This window comes from Hyperoodon ampullatus (assembly GCF_949752795.1).
Source record: "Hyperoodon ampullatus genome assembly, chromosome: 16".
Classification (NCBI taxonomy): Eukaryota; Metazoa; Chordata; class Mammalia; order Artiodactyla; family Ziphiidae; genus Hyperoodon; species Hyperoodon ampullatus.
The window spans coordinates 45,441,273-45,466,963 of NC_136929.1; the positions used below are offsets into that span (position 1 = coordinate 45,441,273).

At 34.9% G+C, this 25,691-nt stretch overlaps 1 protein-coding gene across 1 annotated transcript in view; it reads left to right on the top strand.

Annotated features, from left to right (window-relative positions):
- DIAPH3 (diaphanous related formin 3) overlaps nt 1–25,691 on the top strand; it is a gene marked incomplete at both ends in the record, with an annotated part of 534,203 nt that overhangs the window by 243,948 nt on the left and 264,564 nt on the right. Inside the window, 3 exons of the mRNA XM_079721707.1 lie at nt 10,600–10,695; nt 17,762–17,856; nt 21,798–21,899. Of these exons, the coding sequence (XP_079577833.1) occupies nt 10,600–10,695; nt 17,762–17,856; nt 21,798–21,899 (293 nt within the window). The remainder of the gene's footprint in view (nt 1–10,599; nt 10,696–17,761; nt 17,857–21,797; nt 21,900–25,691) is intronic.

Consider the following 25,691-nt stretch of genomic DNA (forward strand, 5'->3'; position numbering starts at 1 on the left):
TTGAATCTGAATGAGAACATTTCTGGGTAGAGTAATCTTGGTTATAGGTTCTTCCCTTTCATCACTTTAAGTATATCATGCCACTCCCTTCTGGCTTGTAGAGTTTCTGCTGAGAAATCAGCTGTAAACCTTATGGGAGTTCCCTTGTATGTTATTTGTCGTTTTTCCCTTGCTGCTTTCCATAATTTTTCTTTTTCTTTAATTTTTGCCGATTTGATTACTATGTGTCTCGGCGTGTTTCTCCTTGGGTTTATCCTGTATGGGACTCTCTGCCCTTCCTGGGCTTGGGTGGCTATTTCTTTTCGCATGTTAGGGAAGTTTTTTACTATAATCTCTTCAAATATTTTCTCTGGTCCTTTGTATCTCTCTTTTCCTTCTGGGACCCCCATAATTCAAATGTTGTTGCGTTTAATGTTGTCCCAGAGGTCTCTTAGGCTGTCTTCATTTCTTTTCATTGTTTTTTTTTTCATTCTGTTCCGCAGCGGTGAATGCCACCATTCTGTCTTCCAGGTCACTTATCCGTTCTTCTGCCTCAGTTATTCTGCTATCGATTCCTTCTAGGGTATTTTTCATTTCCGTTATTGTATTGTTCATCTCTGTTTGTTTGTTCTTTAATTCTTCTAGGTCTTTGTTAAACAATTCTTGCATCTTTTCGATCTTTGCTTCCATTCTTTTCCCGAGTGCCTGGATCATCTTCACTATCATTATTCTGAATTCTTTTTCTGGAAGATTGCCTATCTCCATTTAATTTAGTTGTTTTTCTGGGGTTTTATCTTGTTCCTTCATCTAGTACATAGTCCTCTGCCTTTTCATCTTGTCTAGTTTTCTGTGAGTGTGGTTTTCTTTCCACGGGCTGCAGGATTGTAGTTCTTCTTGCTTCTGCTGTCTGCCCTCTGGTGGATGAGGCTCTCTAAGAGGCTTTTGGAAATTTTCTGATGGGAGGGACTGGTGGTGGGTAGAGGTGTCTGTTGCTCTGGTGGGCAGAGCTCAGTAAAACTGTAATTGCCTCATCTGCTGATGTGTGGTGCAGGTTCCCTTCCCTGTTGGTTGTTCCGCCTGAGGCTACCCAGCCCTGGAGCCTACCCGGGCTCTTTGTTGGGGCTAATGGTGGACTCTGGGCAGGCTCACACCAAGAAGTATTTTCCAGAACTTCTGCTACCAGTGTTCTTGTCCCTTGGTGAGCCACAGCCACACCCCCGCCTCTGCAGGAGACCTTCCAACACTAGCAGGTAGGTCTGGTGCAGTCTCCTATGGGGTCACTGCTCTTTCCTCTGGGTCCTGATGTGCACACTACATTTTGTGTGCCCTGAGTGAAGTCTCTGTTTCACCTAGTCGTGCTGAAGTCCTGCAGTCAGATCCCGCTAGCCTTCAAAGTCTTATGCTCTAGGAATTCCGCCTCACGTTGCCAGACCCCCAGGTTGGGAAGCATGACGTGTGGCTCAGGACCTTCACTCCAGTGGGTGGTCTTCTGTGGTATAAGTTTTCTCCGGTTTGTGAGTCACCCACCCAGCAGTTATGCGATTTGATTTTATTGTGATGCAATTTGATTTTATTGTGATTTGATTGTGATATTTTATTTTATTTATTCCTACAATCTCATTGCGGCTTCTCCTTTGTCTTTCCATGTGGGGTGTCTTTTTTGGTGAGTTCCAGTGTCTTCCTGTCGATGATTGTTCAGCAGTTAGTTGTGATTCTGGTGTTCTTGAAGAGGGAGTGAGAGCATCGACCTTTTCCCTATTTAATATGGCATTGCTTTATATCTGTCAGTTAATATAATTTATTGTTACTTTTTCTATGCCCAGGTTACTTAGCACTGTGTGTACAAATACTAATAAGTTAGCTTATTAAGTCTTTCCATTCTACAGCATGCTAGATATCCTGAATTACCTGTGTCCTCATTTGGACTTAATCCTTCTTTTAAATTAGGAATGTACACTGAGTTCTCTTTCTTTTCATAATAGGGTTCTTTTCCCCTTCAGTTGATTCTTTTGTGTATGCATTAGCATGTCATACATTAACTCTTATTCTGTGCTTTGTAATTTCTTTAGCAGAGGTATATTTCTACTTTCTAATATCATCAGAGGATATATGGGAGTAGCTTGTACTGGCAAAAACAATAGTTAGAAAAATTATTTTTTATGAATACACATATTATTCCATGACTGGGAAACAGCCACATTCAGAAATAATTCATAGGGGTGGGTTCTAGAAACATTCCTTATAGTGGGGAGATTTTGAGGATACAATTTAGGTATGTTTTTATAAGAAGTTGTGATGAGCCAAGAAAGATCATGTGAGAATGGGCTTCATTCTCTGGTAGCTGAGTGATTCCTTTTACTTTCTTCCCTCATACCTATGATTTATTCAACCAAAACTCATCTCAATTTGTAACTAATTTAATTAAAACAATTAACACTAAGATATACATGATAAATAGGCTTAACTGTCCTAGGGTTATTTTTCACCCCAGCAAAGCTTGTTAAGTTAAAAAAAGTTGTTGAATATGTGATTTTGAAGGGTGTTGATAATTTTATTTGGTTTGAACTCCTGTTTTTCTGCTATCTATGTCTTTGGTCATGAAGGGGTGTTTACACACAAGGGAACCTGAAGAAAGTGGTTCTTTTAGTTTGTAGTGGTAATACTTTTGAGATGAGCAATATTGCTAATTTCTGTGGTTGCAAAGGTCCTTAGAGATCAAGTAGTTTCTATAACAGTTTGTTTTGATCAGCTTGTTTTTTCATATAGGAAAAAGAGATCTAGAAAAGAAATTGCTTTTAGTTAAGTATGTAGAAATCATGTGATCATTTTGAAGTATATGTTTTAAGTTTTTTATAAAGTGCATTCTCAATGCCTTAATAATCCTTTTGTACATCGTTAAAAAAAAATCTAGCTACACCTCTAGTTCAAGGCTTGTTAAATAGTGAAATCCTTTTCCCTTATCCATATAGGACTTGAGTTATAGAGAAAAAGTCCTTCAAGAAAAGTTGTTTTATACCCTTGTCTTCTAATCATATAGAGAAATGTGCATTTATTTGCTATACTTTTGATCGTTACTGGTGTTGAAATCATCTATTCCATAAGATTTTATTTAGTGCTTCAACTAGTCTTCTTATATACTATATAATTCTTAGCCTTGGGTTGCCAAACAGACATCTTTTTGCTAGTAAAATGCTCTGATTAGTTATGGCAGTCATATATTAATATTTGAGTAAAAAAATAATCTGTTTCTGCCCTATTTATTTTCTTTGCAGTTAGGCACATAGCCATTTATTTTTGTGCCTAGAAATATTAAAACTGGGTTTGACAGATCAGATATGACTAAAGCTATTTATACAATTATAGTTTTCAGTACCAACGTGTTTACTTTGATATTTTGCCAAGGGGATAGTGCCAACTTAAAAAATGCTAATTTATTCCAAGTTTTCACTTTTTTCTATGTATTTTGTATCTTCTGTCTTTGAGCTGCCTAAATGTTCCTTGAAACCATATCGTCCTATCACAACTCCAGCAGTACTAACTCTCAGAAATCTGCTTTCTTTTCTCAGCCATACACCTGTTCTCAATACCACCCCTAAGACTCCCAGGTCTGTTCCGTTCACCCCATGTAGCTGAATAACTGAGCCTCATCCAAAGGGAGCCACCATGTGAGAGTAGTGATGGGTGAATTCTGAACTTTACCTTTGGAAGTATAGTTTTTTTCCATAACTTTAAATTCTGCTCATTGTGTTCAGGAGACCAAGCATTTCTCTTCCTTCCCCAGGTCCACTCACTGCCTCACCTACTCTCCCAGTGAACATGTGCAGCAAGGGAAAATTCCATTACCTGAAAAAGCAACACTTGGGGAGTTAACTTCCTCTTATGAGCTTGGTTTCAGACTGTTTTCCTGCTGCAGATTCCCTGCCCCAGAGCTGCTCTGGGCCTGTGATGCAGTGGTCAGTGTTCTTGTCTGGGATCTGGTGACAGCCGAGGCCTTTGTGTGACCTCGGGCAAGTAACTCATATTTTCTCTACTTAGGTTTCCTCGCTGATAGATGAGGTAGTTAAACTTCATATTCAAGAGCTGTTTGCTTCTAAATTTCGGCCCAATAAATTTTTGATACTCTTTATTGGCCTCTTAGAACCTCAGTAGTTAGAAAAGTCAGGAAGAAAAACAACCACAATTGTGCAAATAATCTCTAGTTTATAGCTCTCTCCCTGCCCCCACCTTTCACCCCATTTGAAGATTGTGGTAGGCCTCAGTTTTCATTTCCTAATCATATGATTTATGTTCGCTTTATTTCTGTAGTTGATTTGATTTTTATTGGCTTCTTTCAGTGTCATAGAGAATGGTTATTTAATCATTCAGTCACTTCCTTTTATCCTCTGAAGGCTAGTGCTATAATAATCTAATGAACAAAAAAAGGTAATTTATTTTAAACATATAACATGTAAAATTTAATAGCACTTGTACTAAATGAAAACCAGAAAAAAATTAAAATGCTTAGTATTTTAAAAACATTGTCATAAGATAGTTACCCAGGAAGCTCTGACAAAAATAGGATAAAAAATTATTAGTCACATTTACTGATTTAAAATACTCAACTGTGGAAAGAGAAACTATAGTATTTACTACATTTTTTGCTTCTACTAGCTACTCACACATTTAGAATTGTGAGAATTGTGCATATTCTAGAATTGTTTGCAGTGGTTAATGTACTGTAAAATTTATGTGGAATCCTATTCCTAGAAAAAGGTCACATTTTTAATCAATCTGATTAGAAAATTATGGAAAATGAACTAGAGTAAGATGTATAACCATGTACCATGGAACTGTGATATTTAGTGGAAAATTTAGTATGAAAGAAAAGATTTTGAAAGGAGATTCTTTATATAATTTTGCTGCTATTTTTGAAACTTTGAAAATAGGAAAAGAATAAAGAGAAAATGTAATTAAAAAAGACTTTTTCAGTTCATGGCTCTCGGCAACAAAGAGTTTTGTCATCTTTGACTTCTTTCTGACATAAAACCCTCATGAAATGCGGCATATGCTGTGTTAGTGATCAGAACCATTCTTGAACAGGATTAATCTTCTCTCGGAAAAATGTAGCCTTACTCAACATCTCTAGGAAGTAAGGTTAAACACGGACTTCTAATGGCAGAAAAGCTAGATCACAAGTACAGATGGCACTAATAATCTGATTTTATGACTCATACTTGAGGAGAGCTAGTCTTTTAGTGAAAATGTATTGGTACTGGGTTTAGAATAGTAGCTCCACCAGTGGATGGGATGAGTCTAAAATGTGCTCGCCTCTGGGCTCTTGAGCTGTGGTCAGGCACTCTGTTTCTTATCCCTTATTTCTCTGTCACTGCAGAGGTAGGGGATGGTTTCAGGAAGGTAATGATCATTTCATTTCATTCTCACAAGTCCTTAGAGGGCCAGTGTCTCCAGGTGAGGGATGTAAGCTGCAGTGGACTGTGTCTGGTACTCTGTGGGGCCAGGATGGCAGAACGTGGCATTGAGATTCCAAACCTGAGTTCCCTGCAGGAGCCTGCACTCTCCTGGCTAGTATTCCATAGAGATACTGTCAGCATGGGAAACTGAAATAGGATTTTGTGAAAAAATTTCATTCCCGCTAAACAGCCTCCTTTATTCTTATTCCTCTTTAATGCATCCCTGTTGTTGTCAACATGTATATCCTGATTTATCAGTGACCTTTGCATAAACATTTTCACTGGTTTTAACTCTGATTTGAGGCAGTCCATTATCTGGCTGTATTTTTTCCCCAGAAGTACTTTTCATTATTTCTCAGTATGAAAGATTTTAACCAAATCAGTCTGTTTGGATAATAAACTGATTATCTGGTTTCATCATATCTACATAAGCATATTTCTACCTTGTTTTTTTTTTTTTTTTGAATCTTGTTTTCTATCTTAGAAAACTCTGCTTCTTCCTCCCTTTACCCTATTTCCATTCCATCCTTCCCCAGCCATCCTTTGACTATATGGAGCAGAGAAGAGAGGAGAAAGCCGTGATTTCATTGCATTATGGGTATGCTGATACATTAAACTCAATAAGAGTCTAATTTGTCATTTTTATAAAAAAGCAGAATTGGTTAAAATTGCTTCAGTTTCTGATTTTCAGGTTAAAGTGATCAAGATTGCTAGATAAACTTTTTTCTTTTCTTAATGTGACACCTAACATATTTTACAACTAGTGGAAAGAATATTGGAGTCAAAGTGTAGTGACCCTTATTCTTTTATCAGATCTGTTGCTTTTAAAGCTACTTACCTTAAGCATTATCTTTCTCATCATGATTATGATGATGATGATAGTAGTCGCAGAAATAGTATTACTCTTATGAGAATTATATAAGCAAGTGCAACAGAAAGTGTTCAGTGTAATGCCTAGTAGGTGTTCAGTCAATATTATTTAAAATTTAAGGTTATTCGTTTCTTTGACTTTTTTCTTTACGTAGACCAGAAAATGTTTCAGAATGTGGCAGGTTACTGCTGTTGAGAGATAAACTGATTTTTAAAAACTTAGAATCAGCCTTTTTCTTGAGGATAAAGATAGGAAAATAAAATGTATACATTTTCTAAAGAGTAAAGGATTGCCATTTGGTCAGGTTGAGGAAAGGAAGTTCACTAATAAAATGTTTACTCGCCTTCATCTGAAAATGTTAACCAGTGTAACAAGACAAGGAAAAGATTTCAACACTAGGAATAAGGAGACAAATGTGTCATTATTTGCTGATACCTGGAGAACCTGTGACAGTCAGTAGAATAATTATTAGGACTGATACCTGTATCACTGTTTCAGGTTTCTCTTCTGTACATTCAGCTACCTCTTGTACATGACCATGTGGAAATAAAAGAGCTCCTCAAACTACACATGTTTAAAACTGGACTACGTCAAAACTGTTCCCCATTTGTTGCTGAATTAAATAAACAACACCATCATCATCTGCCTGGTTACTTAAACCCTTCTTTCTCCTTTAGTCTGCAGGTACATACATACCTACAGACATATACTGAGCTTCTGCTATGTTCCAGGCTTGGTACTCAGTATACAACAGTGAACAAAGTTCCTGCCTCTAACAACTTGCTTTCTAATGGGGGGAGAGAGACAGTATCAGATTTATGATATGTGAGGAGTAAGTGCTTTGGAGGAGAAAAAAGGCAGAGTGATGGTGATAGAGAATACTGGGCAGGGGTCGGGGTGCTAGTCTTCATAAGGAAGTGAGAGAAGTAAACCTTTTCTGTTAAGGTTTAACAGGAGTCTTTTGCTGCATTGTAGTGAAGAGACTGCAGTTGGTCAAGCTTGGAAATAGGGAGACTAGTTAGAAAGCAATTGCGATCCAGGTGAGAAAGGATGGTAGCCACAAGCAGGGGAGTATAGTAGCCCCTGCTTATTTTAGTGAATATTAAATTTTAAATTTAATATTAAATTTTAGTGAATATTTTAGAGTTAGAATTGATGGGGTTCACTGATGCACTAAATGTAGTTTTGGGTTAATGGAAAGAGGATGACTTCAAGCTTTGTGACTTGAGCAATTGCAATAACACCATTCCCATTTCTAAGATGAGGGAAATTCCAGGAAGAGCAGCATGAAGGTATGTGAATGTGGGTTTTGGACACGTGAAGTTGAAGGTGCCCATTAGACATCCAAGTAGAGGTATGAGAGTAGGCAGTTGGATAGTCAAGTTGGAACTCTGGAGATGGGTCTGGACTGGATTTTGCTTTGAGGGCTCATCCATTCTCTCCATCCTGGTGGTCTGGGTGAGGTCCCATTTTTTTCTCATTTAGATTACTACAACTCCCTTCTGTCTTGCCCATCTACCATTATTTTTGCCACTCTTCCAATACACCTTCAGTAGGCTGAGTTTTTTCTAAAATGCAGTTCTTTTGATGTCTCTCTCATATTTAAGCCTTCACTGGCTCCACATTGCTCTGAGGGTAAAAGCCAGAATTCTTATCATGGCTTAAAAGGTCTTGCATGATCTGGTGTCTGATTAATTTCTGGTGTCATTTATTTACACCCAATATTCTTTGCTCTTCTTCTTCTTTTTAAAAAATTAATTAATTAATTAATTAATTAATTAATTTTTGGCTGCGTTTGGTCTTCGTTGCTGCGTGTGGGCTTTCTCTAGTTGCGGTGAACTGGTGCTACTCTTCGTTGTGGCGTGCGGGCTTCTCATTGCGGTGGCTTCTCTTATTGCGGAGTACGGGCTATAGGCACGGAGCTTCAGTAGTTGTGGCACACAGGCTCAGTAGTTATGGCTTGCGGGCTCTAGAGCACAGGCTCAGTAGCTGTGGCGCATGCACTTAGTTGCTCTATGGCATGTGGGATCTTCCTGGACCAGGGATCGAACCCGAGTCCCCTTCATTGGTAGGCAGATTCTTAACCACTGCGCTGCCAAGGAAGTCCAGCTCTTATTATTATTATTTTTTTCTGTGGTACGCGGGCCTCTCACTGTTGTGGCCTCTCCCGTTGCGGAGCACAGGCTCTGGACGTGCAGGCCCAGTGGCCATGGCTCATGGGCCTAGCCGCTTTGCGGCATGTGGGATCCTCCCGGACCGGGGCACGAACCCGCATCCCCTGCATCGGCAGGTGGACTCTCAACCACTGCGCCACCAGGGAAGACCCCAGCTCTTATTATTCTTAATTCTTTCTGTGCCCTTCAAGTTCTTGCAGAACCTGAAACACTATCCTCCGTTACCTGTGTCCTTCCTTCCCGCACCCTAAACCTTTCCCACCTGGCTAACTTCTTTTCGCTTTCTAGCTTATGCTTAGATATCATTCATTCCATGAAGACTGTCTCTGGCAAGTATGGGTTAATTTTCTTTAATATCCTGTGGTTCTTACCCAAACAGTGAAGATATATCTATGTACTGTAACTGCCATTTACTTTGCAGTCCTCTCGATTGGTCTTTAAATTATTTGAGGCCAAGACATCTCCATTTTGTCTAGCATGGTCTTTTTTAGTTGGTGCTTAATATATACTTCTTACTTGAAAGAAAGAATAAATAAGTAAAGTGAATGATTATAAAACATATATGCAAAATTCAGCAGTTTCTGTATTCCAGCAGTAACTAGTTGCATAGTATAGTGGGGAAATTTAGAATTAATCAGTACCCCCTAGGAGTATAATAGGAGTGTAATAGACATACTTAGGATACCTAACACTAACAATAAATATACAGGATGCCTATGCAGAGTGCTGTGTTAAGTTGAAAAGTTATAGACACATGTCATGTTCATGATTAGGAAGTTTAGAAATTGTCAACATATCAAATTTGCCTGAATCTGTTTACAAATGCCTTGCAATTCAAATACAATTCAAGTGGATTTTATTTTTGGAACTTCGGAATTACTCTAAGGTTCCTGTGGAAAAATAAATGAGAAAAGTGAAGCAAGTTTAGAAAAGGAAGAAAAGTAATTTGAACAGCCAATTATATAGTAAGATATATCATAAATCCTATAGTGCTTAAGACAAAATGATAATAGCACAAGAGTAGTACATGGAACAAAGGATCAGAATTAGAAGTCCAGGAAAACACATAGAATAAAAGTGTAATATAAAATCAGTTGAGAAAGATGGTTGATTATTCATAAAATTATAGAGATAATTAGTTAATAAATATTTTGAAAAGTATAAAATTTGATCCCTATTTCACACTATGTACCTAAACATGTAATTATAATGCTTTTCTGATATACAAAGAATTTAATTATAATGTGCTATCTTGTATATGAAGACTGTTTTCAAAGTTATTCTTCCTCAACATTAGTGATTTATTTGTACATATCTAACTAAACAGTTTGATCCGTTGTTCTTTGTTATCAAGATCCTAATTTTGTAAAGATGACTTACTTTCATCAGAAGTGCTGTCAGCGTATGCAAATGAGAGGAGAGGAAAGATGACAGGATCACTTTATTGGTTACAGCTGTTAACCTTGACTGTCATGTGCTGTGCTATAATCACAGTTCATATATTGTTGTTTAGCATGATGTATTTATTCTCTTACTTATTTTTTAGCAAAGACAGAGAGGTTAAATGCATTTGCTGAGTTTTAAAAGCTCAGATAAAGTAGGTTGATTATGAAAATTTGAATATTTTTCAAAGACTTGGAAAACAAATTGTAAACATTCTACTCTTCGAGTTTTATATGAGCTGTCTTTTTAAATGAACAAGGTATATCAAACGTAAAACAGCTGGGTGTTTGTCTTTGTTTGGCACTCTTAGAGCTACCTCCTTAACCTATCCTAAGTGTAATACATTTACTTTTATAATTGTGTACTGTACATTGTTCAAATGAGCTAACTGTACTTATTCTGCACCTGATAGCATTGGTTTCCATAGTGCACATCAGCTTTGTTTTTGTTTTTGCTGTTTAGACCTCTAAATATTTACTCTTAGTAGTTTTTCTAGGGAAAGAGCCGCCACCCCCTATCTGAAATAGTTTACGTCTTGGGATATCTATTATTCTATTATTTTTATAACTGATTTAAACGGTTTATGTCTTTTTTTAGATTCTTTTATGACAGAGTTCATATCCTGTCTTTTGGCAATTGAGTGCCTACCACCGTTAACATGGATCTCTCCTTGGTTTTACAGAGAGAAGAGAAGAGGAAGATTTTGAAGCGAAGAAAGCTATTAAGAAAAGAATTAAAGAACTTAAATTTCTAGATTCTAAAGTTGCCCAGAACCTTTGTAAGTATCAGATTTCAATACAATTAAATTAGTGAAACACACCACTGAACACGCTGGTTCCTTTAAATTATTTCATTTTCTTTTTGACTTGCTTTTCATTTTATGTTAATTTTATTATTATCATTTACGATAAATTCAAAGATAATTTTCCTTTCCTTTAGGTAAATTATGAGTTAAATTCTTCAAAAGATTAATGCATATTAGAAGATAAAACTAAGAAAGGGAAATATATTTCCCATAACTGAAAAGAGACCTACTGTTTAAAGTCTTTCTTTTAAGTATAACAGTAAAGAATTATGGAATTTAGGTGATGACATAATATTTTGAAAAATATTGGCAGTGAATTATTTCTTCTATACCGCTGACTCTCTATTATTTGTGATACTTGATCACACACAAAGGAGGTTGAAATGTTAACAGAAATAAGGATGATGATTAAAATGAATTCTGTTGTCCCATCTGAGCAGTTCAAAGCCTTTCCTCAAAAGTACTGACTGGGAATATTTTAGATTTAATTATTGTTAGAGGAGCTAAATTCTTAGTATTGAATTGTTTTCCTGACTGAATTATTGTGGGAGAAGAGGGCAAATAGTTTTGCCTCTGACTGATTTCTAACTGCATCTTAAATGCATCAAAGATAGTTCTATTTGGAACTGAGATAGTATGATCTGGATATATTACTTTTCTGATGCTATAAGAGGGATAAAATGTGGAGAGTCTAGAGGCATGAGGAGCTAACATGGCTTTCAGTCTGCTTTTCAGTTATTACATTCCTCAAGTGAGCTTTTTGAAAGTATTGGGACAAAACAGTTCTTGATGAGAGGATAAAGATCCATGCTATTGATTAAAGAAGGAGTTAAGTTAGTGTACAGAGAAGGCAGAGTTGAAATTCCTTTTGTGAAAGGTTTGGAACCCTCTTGCTTTGCAACTCATTACGGCAGAGGGCCATCTCTTTTCTGCAGTGTGAGCCTGACAGAATCCCCATGGGTAGTGTGCAGACATTAATGCTATTGGCCAATACACAGTTTTCTATTTCTGGGCACATACCTGCCCCTTTCAAGTTAGGTGGTACCATGTGACTTGCTTGGGCCAATGAAAATATCAGTGGGGATGAGGTAACTTTTGTGTGGAAGCATTAATTGCTGATGGGAGCAGCACCAGTGCTCTCTGCCCTGCACCCAGAGTGGTGTTCATCATCCTGATATGAGGATGATAAGTAAAAGAGCCTGTCTTCCTGGTGTGTGATGGACATGTAGTCTGAATTAGAAATATGTTTTGCAGGGGAGGTTACACCAGTGAAATTTTGGGGTTTGTTATGTGATACAGATATTTCAGGGAATTTCCCTCTTAAAGGAACATTGTCTCTGTTAAAAGCATTAGTAACTTAGATAATGTCAAAAAGTTCTATACTCTGTGATTTGAAAGATAATTTTTGTCTTTAAAAATGTTTATGACCTGCTTTACAAATTGTCATGTTAGGTAGGTGTCCTAAAGAAATATCATTTTGAGTATAATTCTTTTTAGATGGGTTAGCCATGATAAGATAGCCTAAATAGCCATCTCAAAGTTGAATAATTGACTTGTTGAATAGGGGTCTACTTACATATTACACACATGTGCTAAATGGGATTTCAAATTTAATTGTAATAGCTGATGTGCTAGTTCTGTATTTGGCTCTTTAACCTTTACTACAGTCTCATCGTGTAGGTAGTAGTACTGACATTGTAAGTAGGGTATCTGGTGGGTGTAGCAGTTCAGTGACTTGAAAAAGATTGCTGATTTTGAAAATGGCCAGTAGGTATAGGGAATATTTATTCCTGTTTAGAGATAACAAAATTATATTATCATAAAGAAGGATATTGTCTGGGTTGCTGTGGCTAGGGCATATGTATCCATTCATTTAATTGTTATACATGTTTTAAAGTATAAGATCAAAAGGTCAGAATTCATACCAGGTCATTATATTATGAGGTAATGCATCTCAGATTATTCTTACCCTCTCTGATTGTAGCAAGTGTTATGATTTAAGCTTTAAGAAGTTTAGCAGCCTATAATCTTTACTGTAATTATAGTCTGATTCACAGCTGGTTTTTGTCTAGGAAATTCAGAGTCTTCTGAGATACTGAATTCTGAGAAGAGTCTTGTGATGGTGACAAGACTCTATCATATCACTTAGAAATCTAAGATACTTTCTCTTAGATTTCCCTTAACTGAAATATTTCACAGAGTTTTGAGGAAAGGATCTAAAATCCACAGATTTATTTACCTATTTATTTAAAGGTGGGTTGGGATCCCTATATTTTGAGTTTGTAAAGGTTTTGGCAGACTCTGGGCTCAGTGTAAAAGATAGAATTCTAGCCATTCTAGGATCAAGAGATGGCTCAGGAGTTTTACAAGGTTCATATGCTTTACCAGATTTTTTGGAGTGGGTAGTAGAGCTATAAAGGGAGGAACCCTGAAACCTAGGAATTTATGTAAAGGTTTAAATATTTATAAGTTCCCTTGCAGAAAACATGTGTGACTGGTTCCAAAATCCGCACACTTTACACTCCTTCACTGCATTCAAAGCTTCCCACTGGGATCAATATAATCACATTTTGAAGGATAAAATGCATGTTAGTACAGAGATTCAGTTTAATGGATATTTTTTAAGCTTTAAATGAGTATCTCATTATTCTCAATAACTTAAAACATTTTTTTAAAGGTCTATGCTTGTTTTCTGATTTGTGTTATGCATTAGGCCATTTTCAACTCTTCTGTAGTTTATTTGCCCTTAGTTATAGCAAATGTTTTCCCTAAAACTTATTCATAAACTATTAAAAAAACATAGTTCAATCTTTATAAATATATCTGTTTAATATATATGTTAATTATGGAATAATACCTGAAAGTAGTGGATGAATTACAAATATAGAAGAAAGTTAAGGAATAAGTTACATCTGTCTGCAAAGTAGATTTTACTATTCACATTTAATTTTTTTCTTTCATGTATTATTGTATGTTGTTAAACATGTATTATTGATTATACATTATGTTATTTATGTTTATATAATTACATAATTGTATAAGTGAGATCATATAGTTGTTTTATTTGCAAAGTTAGGGGGTCCCCAAGACTACCTTCACTTCTGACACCAGTTGCAAATTTTGGGGGTCCCCAAGACCACTCTGAAGTTTGATAATTTGTTAGAAGGACTCACAGAATTGACTGAAAGCTGTTTTACTCATGGTTATAGTTTATTATAGCAAAATGGTACAGATTAAAATTGTCAAAGGGAAGAGGCATGTGGGGCAGAGTCCAGGAGAGTTGTAAGCATAAAGTTTGTAGTTGTCCTCTCCCAGTGGAGCCATGGACAGTAGTAGCTTCTCCCAGCAACGATGTGTGACAGTTCTCACAGATTGTTGCCAATAGAGATGCTCACCCTAGCCTTGGTGTTCAGAGTTTTTACTGGGTCTTGATTCTAGCTGAACCCCCATATGATGGCCTTATTTCCCAGCCCCTCCACAGTTCAAGCTAATATTGTATGACCCAAAGCCCCCACCATAAATCACATTATTAGCATAGACTGTCTGGTGTGGTCCAGTGAATGCCCCCAGTAAACAAAGACACTCTGATCACACAGGGCATTCCAAGGGCTTACAGAGTACCTCATATGAGCCAGACCTTACTTGGGTAAACTTGATCCTTTACCACACAGTATGTCACCTTTTTCCAAAACTTAACCCTTTGCCACACAGTATGTCACCTTTTTCTACCAGATTCATTTTGTTTTCATATCATTCATTTAAATTTGTTTTAAATGTATTGTTATGACATTATACATACAAGAGAATATATAAAATGCATGATATATAAATCAAACATTCATACCTAAAGAAATGGAACATTACTAATACTTAGGGACTTATATATGACCCTCTCTAATCTTATCCCCCTTCCTGTGAGAAGTAACCTTATCCTGCATCTTGAGTTAAATATCCCCTTCCTTTTTTCTCTACAGTTTTACCAACCACATACATGTTCCTAAACAATAAGTTGTTGGTTTTGACTAATATTGAATATTACATGTATAAAATCATACCATGTTAATGCATCTAGCTGTAATGTATTCATTTTCATTGCAGTTTAGTGTGTATAACATTCTTTGAATATTTTACTTTATTTCATTCGACCTCTGGGTTGTTTCCTACTTTTGGTGATACTAAGGGTGTGGCATACTATAGTTCTCAGGCTAAATGTCGTCCATTGCCTGTTTTTTAAAACAGGTTTTATTGGAACTTAGCCAGGACCGTCTTTTACATATTATCTATGGCTGCTTTTGGGCTGCAATAGCAGAGTTGAGTAGTTGTGACAGACTGTATAGCTCACAAAACCTAAAATATTTACCAGGTAGCCGTTTACAGAAAAAGTTTGGCTTTTCTCTAAGTATACCTCTACCCTAAGTATATACCTATTCTGCATTCGTATCAATTTTCTCTTCCAGTATCAAAGCTTGAGTGATCCCACTGTACAAACTCTCCCATGCTTGGTGTTTTACAAGAAGCTAATGTAGCTTTAAAGAAAAAATTCTGTTTAGGACTTGTTGAGCCTCCTTGTTCTGATGATTTGTCTCTCTCTAAAATTCTGGAAAATGACATTTTCTCTTTAAATATGCTTCTTCCTTGGTGTGTGTGTGTGTGCGCGCGTGCGCATGCGTGTGTGTATGTGCATGTGTTCCTTTTGGAACTCCAAGAAGACATTTTTAGGTGTCCTCACTCATCTTCTGTGTCTCTTAACCTAGTACTTTTCCATCTCTTTGTCTTTGTGTTTTGGGTAACTTCTCTGCCTATGTCACCAATTTTCTCTTTATCTGATGTCTAATCCATGTGACTTTTCCATTTCAGTAGCTAAATATATATATTTTTATTTTTATTTTTCTCCCTCAAATCTTTGTTTCTCTTTAATAATGTTCTTCTCTTTCCTGTCCAGTGTTTCAAACTTTTCTTTCATTTCTTTAAGTAATTATTTCATTTTCTCCAGGATTTCTATTTTCCTTTCTTTCACTACAGCTCAGAAATAGATTTAAGGTTAAGATACAAAATAACTTTTAAAAAATATTTCAAGGTTCTCTGTCCACTTTGCCATGCTGCCTGAAATACAAAACTATAATTTCTTTCTCTCAATTACTATATTATGCCTTGATATAATTCTTTCCTTTTAATCTTTCTATTTAACATTATAACCTTTTTTTATGTTTTGTTATTGTGTCCATGGTTAGGTTTCTTGAGTAGAATTTACTGTCTCTCAAAGGGAATTTTAAGGATTCTGATTAATCTTACTATCTTTCTAAGTCTGCAATACAGGTACTATCTTAACAATTTGCCTTCTCAATTTGCTTACTTCTGATGTTTAGCATATTCTATATTATTGTTTTGTAACTTTTTTCTTATTCCTTTGAGTTTTCATACATTTTTCTCATTTTCCTATTTGGACCTCATTGTATTCTAAATGAAGTGGGAGAAAGCCCTCTGAATTTTGAGGCAGGTTCATCCCCCCAATTTCCTTGCTTTTTAATTGTTTAAAGCACTTTTAATTGTTTTAGTGTTTTCTTTTTATTTTGTCAGATATCAATCTTTTCATATGTTTTTCACTGATTTTTATGATTAAGAAGTTCTTCTCTAACCATAAATGAGCTAATTGCCATGCTAAATTTCTTTTAGTATTCCTATTTGTTAATATTTATTTTAATCCTACAGTCATATGCAGCTTGTTTTATACATGATGTACAGATTTAGATTTTATTCCCTCTCTATCAATTATTCATTGATTATCTCTTTGAGATCATATTATTATTATATGTAATCATATATATTATATTATATTTTTGTGCTTTCTAATGTCTATAATGGGGTTATCCTTTTATAATTCCACTAATCTCTGTCTTTTACAATATCATTTAGCTCCTTTGTTCCATCTTATTCTTGGGATATTGAGGATTATACACATTTATAATTTCTAGCACTATTATCCCACATTTATGACTGTGTGAGTTCAAAATGTGTGAATGAAGCTGATGATAAGAACACAGATGGTGCTCTCGTTGTTTGCCTGTAGTTGATCCATGGTATCCTCAGGAATACAGCCTTACTCCAAGAAAGACCATGTTTTCTCTATTTATGTAAAATAGTGTTTTTATATGAAAATAGCTACAAATAAACTGATATGTTTGGTATATAAAACAAAGTAGTAGGTAGTGGTAGCAAGGTCTGAGTGTGTTCAAGAAGTGACATCTGTTACTGGACAGAAGAAACAATAATACTAGTAGAATAAGGGGGGAAACAGTAAAAGCATTAAATCTAATGCTATGAAAATATTCTTATATACTTTTGAGATCACTGTGTTTTAACATAAGATGTATGAGGTATAAAAATGTAAATAATGTTGAAATTCTCAGTAATAACATATTAACCCATCTAGTCCATTTGGACAGTTTTCCATTGAAATTTGTGTTCTAATATTGCATATTTAAGCTTTAGTTACATAAAAAAGGTATTTTTCTGGCATATTGTCTACAATATTTCTGAACAGTGAAGTGCTATTATAACTTGGAAAAGTGTTAATGCACTGCTTAGCAGTTTTCTTAAAAAAATTTTTTTTCTGAACTATTTAGTAAGGCCAGAAGATATTATGCAGGCTAATAACACACGAGTAGATAAATATTACATGTACATATTGAGGTTTTATGGTTCTTTTCATTACAGTGTGATATCTCTATAGTGTTCTAAACATATTTCAGTTTTCTAAAATCACATCAAAATTGGCACCATTCCTATGTTAAGCTAATAACTAAGCATTAAAAATCAACCTCAGAACCAGCATAATAATATAGGACTGTTGTTTAAACACTAGTTCTAAAACTGGAGAAGGGTATAAAATGTGCTAATGAAAGTTTCCCCCACAGTAATTATATTAAATAATTAAAATCTCTCACTTTATGAATTATTTTTGATTTTATATATAGAACTACATCTCAAATTGTTTTCTTATCTTCTTCATTATGAACCTTTTTTTTCCTCTTCCTCTTAGCAATCTTCCTGAGTTCTTTTCGGGTGCCATATGAGGAAATCAAAATGATGATATTGGAAGTGGATGAAACACGGTTGTCAGAGTCTATGATTCAGGTAAACAAACAGGCAGAGAGCTTAAATTCCAATATTTCATTGCAAGCTTCTCATTAAATAGAAATCTGTAAGTGAAGCAAAATTCTTAAACTAAATCATTCAACTGGAAAATCATTGCTGCATAATTAGTTTGAGCATAACTTCTGCATTGCCAGGAGATAAAGCTCTGCATCTTCTCTTAACTGCAAACTAAATATAATGCTATCAAGTGATTACATTTCAATTATTTCAAATGACTGTTTTTGAAAGGCAAATTGTTTACTTTTACATGTATGTTTATGTTTTTTTTACAGTTAAGACTAGTAATATGCTAATTTAAATTTATTTGTATCATCCTTATAGGATGTGTTTTTCTTGGGCTTATATGTCTTATAAAGGTATATTATTGTTTGGTATAGAAGACTGAGGGAATTTTCTCTTTATTTAGAGTTACCTTGATTAACAACCCTTACTTGAGTCTTTTGTGTTCCCATGAATTCTAGAAATTTGTTTGCATGGTATTCTGAATCATTCAGAAGGCTGGAAGATTTTTAAAATATTTTCTACTCACAGGATTATTTAACGAATGCTAGTATGGTTTCAGAATTACTTGCTGAATTCTATACATAAGGTACAGTAATGCATGTCTTGACAGAATTTAAAGTTGGAGAAGCAGACCACAAATCATACAGTGAGAGAACAATATCTTCAGTTTGCTATCTTTTATTCTTATTAGTTAGTGTTAACAACTGATTAAAATATTCTAGATGTTTTAATCCATCAGTAAGTGGTATCGTTGGAAGTTCTTGGTTTTGTCTGTCCTATATTCTAAGTGTGGTCGTAATATATAATCCCATCAGTGATTTGTGTTGAGTCTCAGACTCAAACTACCTAATTCAACAAACCTTTTTCAAGCATTTTTTTTTCTCTTTACTACATTTTATCTTTATTCCTGTTGATCGTGAATGTGCTTTGTTCTTGAGAGTAGATTTCCAAGTCCCTTCAATAAAATATTTCTACTTAATTCATATGTATTTTTTACAATGTATTTGTTAAATATTTACAGAGTAGCTTTTAAGTTGATTATATGAATATTTTGGATGATCATGTGACTTTTGTTTGAGATGGAAAAAAGTTTGCATTTTAAAATTCATGTCCTAAAAACATTCAGTTCCATATAATTTATTAATATATTAGTTTTCTATTACTGCTTTAACAATTTACCACAAATCTAGTGGCTTACTATAAAACAAATGTATTACATTTTTGTAGAACAGAAGTCTGGTGTGGGCCTTACTGTGCCAAAGTCCAGGTGTCAGCAGACTTGCATTCCTTTCCATAGGCTTCAGAGAAGAGTTCATTTCTTTGTCTTTTCCAGCTCCTCATGGTTGCCCGCATTCCTTGGCTGGTGGATGCCTCCCTTTAATTTCCAAGCCAGCAATGTTGCAGCTCTCTGTTCCTGTCTTATATAGTCACATCTTCCTCTTACTCTGTTATTCTCTCCCTCTTCCACTTTTAATGACCTTTGTGATTACATTGGGCACATTGGATAATCCAGGATAATCTCTCTAGTTTAGGGTCAGCTGATAGCAACTTTAATTCCATCCCAAACCCTAATTCCCTTTGTCATGTAACCTAATATTTCACAGGTTCTGGGGATTAGGTGTGAACCTCTTAGTGGGATTGGGGCATTATTCTGGTTACCACAATTGCTAAATATAAAACCAATCTTATGAATTTAAAATCCAAAAATTTAGTTTGGACATATGAAAAGTCTTCAGATATTCATTAACAATAAGAATTTTATGCTATTTGAAGTCTTGTTTTTAATTTTAAAAATACTTTCTAATTGTAAAGTGAAGAACTTGCCTGTTTTGAACAGGGCATGGAAAAAGCATTACTTTGTAATAATCATTATCTTGGTAGGCTTTGTTCATTGTCATGATCTTATTATGGCATATCTAGTTATTTATTGATATATAACAAGATGTCAGTATTGATGTCATCTTTGCATGTTATTTTTCCACCTCATTGTTACCCATTTACCTTTGCCCCATCAGTCTTTAATTAATTAATTAATTAATTTAGCCCATATTTCATAGTGCTCACCATGTGCAGGGCATGGTGTTAGGCTCAATCGTACATAGACTTTACTTTTCTGGAGTGGCGAGGGAGATGGCATTCATATATAACTATACTACAGGATAAACATGGCTGTGTTGAGATTGTTTTAGAACTAGATAATGTGCTAAGTGTGCATATCTGTGTGTAAGTGTCCTTAAAGGTTGAATATGGCATGTATGTAGAAAAGACCAGAGGGATCGTGTGAGGGAAAAGCTGGGTGTGTGGGGGCAACTGAAGAATTTAGTTCGATAGGAGCTTAGGATGGGAAATATGATAAAGGGAGAGACAAAGGAAGGTCGGGCCTGTACTCTTACAAATCACAATAGTTTCATTACTTTAGAAAGCAAAAATAATGAAGTGAAAAATTAATGAATTTGTGATGAAAGATTAAAACTTAAGTATATATTAACTAAAAATACTTAAGGGGATATGATGATTATCTGAAAGGATGCTGAAAAAATTCAGAAGCCCAATGTAATAAATAGATCAGATGTCAACTAGAATGATTAAAAGAAAATATTAATAACCAGGTGTTTTTGTCTCAGGCAGTTCTACTAAGGGAAACTTCTGTTTATATGGGAAAATCATATACCTTTATTGTTTTTATTCAGTTTGATAGTATTAATCGTGAATACTTTTTTTAGGGATGATCTTAAATTGCCACTTTTTTGTTTGTTTTTGGCCAGTCAATCAAGTTTATGTCCAAAGGTACACAGTGAGTCAAAAACTTGTTCTTTGATCTAACTCTTTGATATGTAACATTCTCTAACATTATTTTTTAACTAATAACACCTTTGGGTTTTTTTTTTCCTCCTTAAATATATTCAGCATGATGTAGGGTTAATTATACTTTGTAATTGACTTTGGGCTTGTACAGAGTTTATTGACGGTGTAATTTGGAATTATGAGCACCAACCACTCTTTTCTTTCTTAATTTTAATATCAGTATACTAACTCGCTGTAATACTATTATAGTCAATAATATTTTGATACAGAGGATCTATATAGACTTTGTCTAAGGGATGGTTTAACAGAGAAGCGTAATTATATGTATTCCCTTGGTCTTTCTCCATTGGGAGTGTTTCTGTTGTCTAAGTGTGTGGCTTGGGAAAGGCTGTGCGTGGACAAAGGAGCCAGAACAACCAAATGAACCTGTGGTTTCTGGGCTGCAGATGATATAGGCAAAGGGCTGTTACAGCCACGTCACTTAAGTTCTCTCTATATGCTTTCATCTGCAAGGTGTATCATCCTGTGTCTTCAATGACTTTTCAAATTTTCTTTCACATCAGAAAAGTTACTTTGTTTTAGAGATATCTTCATTTTTATTATTAAAACTGTAATCATATTGGTTAAATCTTGCAAATGCTGTCATTACAATTCCCTTGATTTCTTTTCCATTCTTTCCCTTGCCTATTAGTAGCAATATGATGATTTCTTTTATCCCTGTGAGTGAAGTGCTAAAATATGTTTGGCTTTGCCTGAAATTTCTGACATTTAATTCCCTAAAGCTGAAATGTAATTGATCACATTTATCCAGGTGAGAAAGCTGTTCCTTTGGTATAGGTTGAATTCTTCTTTCTCCAATATATAGCTAATCAAATAAACATTCAGTAGTACTTGATTTGAATATATAATAACCCTGGATAGAGAAGAGGAAAATTGGTTGCTTTCAAGATGCAGAGAATGTAGCTTAAGGTTTAGCATTAGGGAGGTAACCTAGAAATAAAACTAAAGATTAACTTCTTCAATGATTTCCTTCCCATAGTTTATTAAAAATTTTTCCTAGAATTTAAGAGGCACATTTAGTGAAGATATTTTCTTTTGGTTTTAATTTTTAGAACTTAATGAAGCATCTTCCTGATCAAAAACAGTTAAATTCACTGTCTCAGTTCAAGAGTGACTATAACAACTTATGTGAACCCGAGCAGTTTGCTGTTGTGGTAAGTACTGTCTCTCAGTGTCAGCTCTCTTTGGAGGGGATTTTTATACTGTGCGAAAACAGAGAAAAGGAAATGTAAGGCTTTTCACATCGTCATTGCTCAAAAACATTTAATGTCCATCTTGCATTTTTTTTTAAGCCTGAGGATATTTATGGGAAATTATCTTGATTTTAAACTATATATTGAAATTCTAGCCGAAAATGAAGTCCAAGGATTTTTTTTCAAAAGCATAAACATGATTTTTTTTTAAGTTCTCTCTTTAATGTCAAAATGTAAAATGAAACCTGCACTCCTAAGACTAGAGAGTATATTTGTGATTTATTCTAGAGCTGTGTATTCCAACATATTGCAAGAGTAGCTTCAGTTTTTCATTCTAATCATTCACTTCAGTTCATCTCATATTTTAGACTCTGAAATTAGAAATATAGTCTCTTTCTTGTCAATGAGGGTGAAAAATGAATGCATTTTAGAAAATCTTCGAGGCATTTTGATAATCACCTTGTTCCGGCCTCCTACTTTATAGAAGTTGGGGTCTAAAGAGGTGAAAAAAGACTTTCCAGTGTTATATATTAGTGGTATTGTAACTTTAAGCTTTTTTATCAAGCTTTCTTTTCTCCTGCTCTTTCCTTCTTTTGAGATTGGTTACACTCAGCCATCATGATGATATTTTAAAGTAGTATTTAATTTTTTTTAATATTTAAGATTATTTTTTTCCTGCAGTCTTCAGCTATATTATTACCAACTTCCAGGGACATGATGGAATTGTATTTGATATAATTTTGAAAATTTGGGTTGGATAACTAAAGGACTATGTCTACATACTATATTTGGCATGTTGTCAACGTTTGCTCTTAAACTCCTTCATGTGTCTTCATGAACCCATTCTACTCAGCCCTCCCTATGGCACCTCCCCTCCTCCCTCACCCTCCATCCTGCACCCAAAGTTCACAAACTCAGGAGAAAAAAAAGCACCTTTTTCCTGTTCACAGCCTTATAATTTTTATTATGAAACTTTTAAATTTATTATCTTTAGAAAAATGCTTTTTGTTTTTACCCAATTCTCCAGAGTATTCTTTCCTCCTCATCTTGTTTTTCTCTATTCTTTTTTTTTTTTTCCTTATTTATTTTCTTTCACCTGATCACTCTGTCTTTCTCTTGATCCCTATTTGGCACAATATCTTCCATATGAGACATGGGAGAATTTGCATTACAATTTTAACCACAGACTACTTAGAGTTTTGATTTTTACCCATCTTTTTTGACTCTTGAATGAAAAGCATAATATGTAAAATTATAATTTTGCAGTATTCCCATCCACATTAAGCCTGAAACACATACAAACTTATGTGAAAATGTCTAATGAGTAACCTTTTATTTGCATATCATCACAGAGATTTAAAACTATTCCCATGTTCTGTCTAGTGATTGTCACAGAAGAATGAACTCAAACTTGCAGATATTTCAGGTTTATTTAAATTGCCAGGTTATGCCCGCCTTTGAAAATGAGAGTTCACATCAAAGAGGTATGATTTACAAGCAGTGTGCTCAGAGGGGTCAGAAAGTTAAAACAATTATATTCCCAGATACCAGGGCTAGAGGTTATAGTTTTGATTTTAAGACAGAAATGGATCACTTCCATTTCAGGACATGTCAACACAAACTTGACCTTGACTCTACACATTCCATGCTGAATCATACCTGACTACAAATGGAATATAATGAGAAAGGAGTGATGCTGTTAAAAACCATCTGCTATGGAAATATGAACAGAGCTTCATTACCTGTTGATTATGAATATTCCTAAAAATATTGTTTCAAGTTCTGGTTTGTGTTATACTAACATTTTAAAATATAATGTTTTGGTGAAGAAAGGAGAAGGACAGTTGAAGAAAAAATGAGAACTTTCTATATACTCTTTTTTTGGGGGAGGGGGTGACAAATGGTAATGTTCTTCAACTTCACCTTTTTTTACATATCAATTATTCACCATTTCCAATCTGGCTCTCCCTACTTCTCAAACTCCCGCCCATCCCCCAAAAGACAGGAAAACTTGCTTAAAGTTCTAAACAATACTTGAGAGTTACCCAAAAAATGATGAACAGCATGGAATGCCTTGAAGTTTTCTGTTCTTTCTGGATTAAAAAAGCTCAATAAGTTCACTAATTCATTAAAGAGTGATGTGTTTTCAATTTATCAACATTGTATAAATGATATAAATTTGGTGGTTTTAGGAAACTGATTATAATTACCAGGTACATTTTTAAAGATTCCCATAATGCTGTTTTATTTTTAAAGTGATATGCTTAATGTAATTGTGTATATGTCAAAGACGGGCTGTTATCTTGAGGTAAGCTGAACTTCAGATTCCTACAGGACTTTTCTCTTGTAGAAAAGCCTTTACTTATTGACTAAACCTAAAGTGCTAATCATTTCTAGATGAAAAATCATCACAGAGTCATAAACAAGGAAGAGTCAAGTGTTGGGATAGTCTTTGCACCCCAAATTGGGCCAAAGCTTGCCTTTTTATTTGTTTTCACCATAGATAGACTTGCTGGTAGCTCTGTTTCATCTTCAGGTTCTATACACTGATATTGTGATTTCTAGCATTGTTTTCATTTTAACAAAAATCGGTTAAAACCCTGCAGTTATGTTACTTGCCAGTCAGTTTACATTTTTCTTTTATCCAGTTATGTAAATTCATTAATTTGACTCATGTGAATTACAGATGTATTCTTTTTAAATAAACACTCAAATTTGATACAATTGATAAAGTCACTAAGGTTGTTTGCATTATATAATCAACTTTAATTCCAAGCAAGAATTATGTAAAGTAGTAAACAAACAAAATGCAGCTTACCTGGACATCTGTGTTTGTTTACATTATTTCTCTTTGGTAGAAAGGCAGTGTTCAAAAGTAACACATCCAAGATGCTAATAACCAATGTCAATTAAAGACCAAGTAGAATGTATAAAATATAACATGTAAATTAGAAATATGTTCTACTTTTGTCATGTATTACATACAACTATCCAGGGTTCTATGTCCTATAGAGTATGGTATACAAATATAGTATTCAGAAATATGTGAATATCCATTAAGTTGTACATCCTTGAAGCTTTCTTTCAACCACTAAACCATTTGCTATGTCTATATTCTCTCCAGGTTTTCTGTAATACAGAGTTTCATATCCACTTTTATTTATTTCTCCCTTGAAATTGGAAGCAAAATTCTTTAATCCTGATATTATCTCTATTCTTTAAGGAACAGTCTTAATGCAGGAGTACTAGACTTGGATACTTTTATGGTTCTAAGGGTTTAGTCACTCACCTGTTATTACTGGTAATTCAGAATCTTAAGGTATCTCCCTGAACTAATTCCCCCTGCAGCCCTTCTGACTCAGGCATTGGCCAGTTTGAGCAGGACAGTTCTCAGGTGTTCCAGAGCTGGCCCTGTCTGTGCCTTGTAGTCTAGTAGTGGTGTTGACATGGTGGTGGCTGGTACCTTTTAGAACTGATATCCAGTGCTGTGAATTCAGGACCTAGTAGTTTAATGCTATTATTGACTTGTTTTGTGGCTGATAGTGTATTTATATGTCCTTTGTTTTCCAGGGGATTTTGGCATAAGAAAAACAATAACCCATCAAAAAGTCTGAACAAGCTGTCATTTAATGTTGAGAGACTAAGTGTTCTAGTCAAAAGGTATTTTGTTATTTTAGAGGAGCGTTCTGGGAGGTGGTTCATCTCTATATCTTTCTGTGTGACTTGAAATGAATGAGACCGTTTACATGCTAA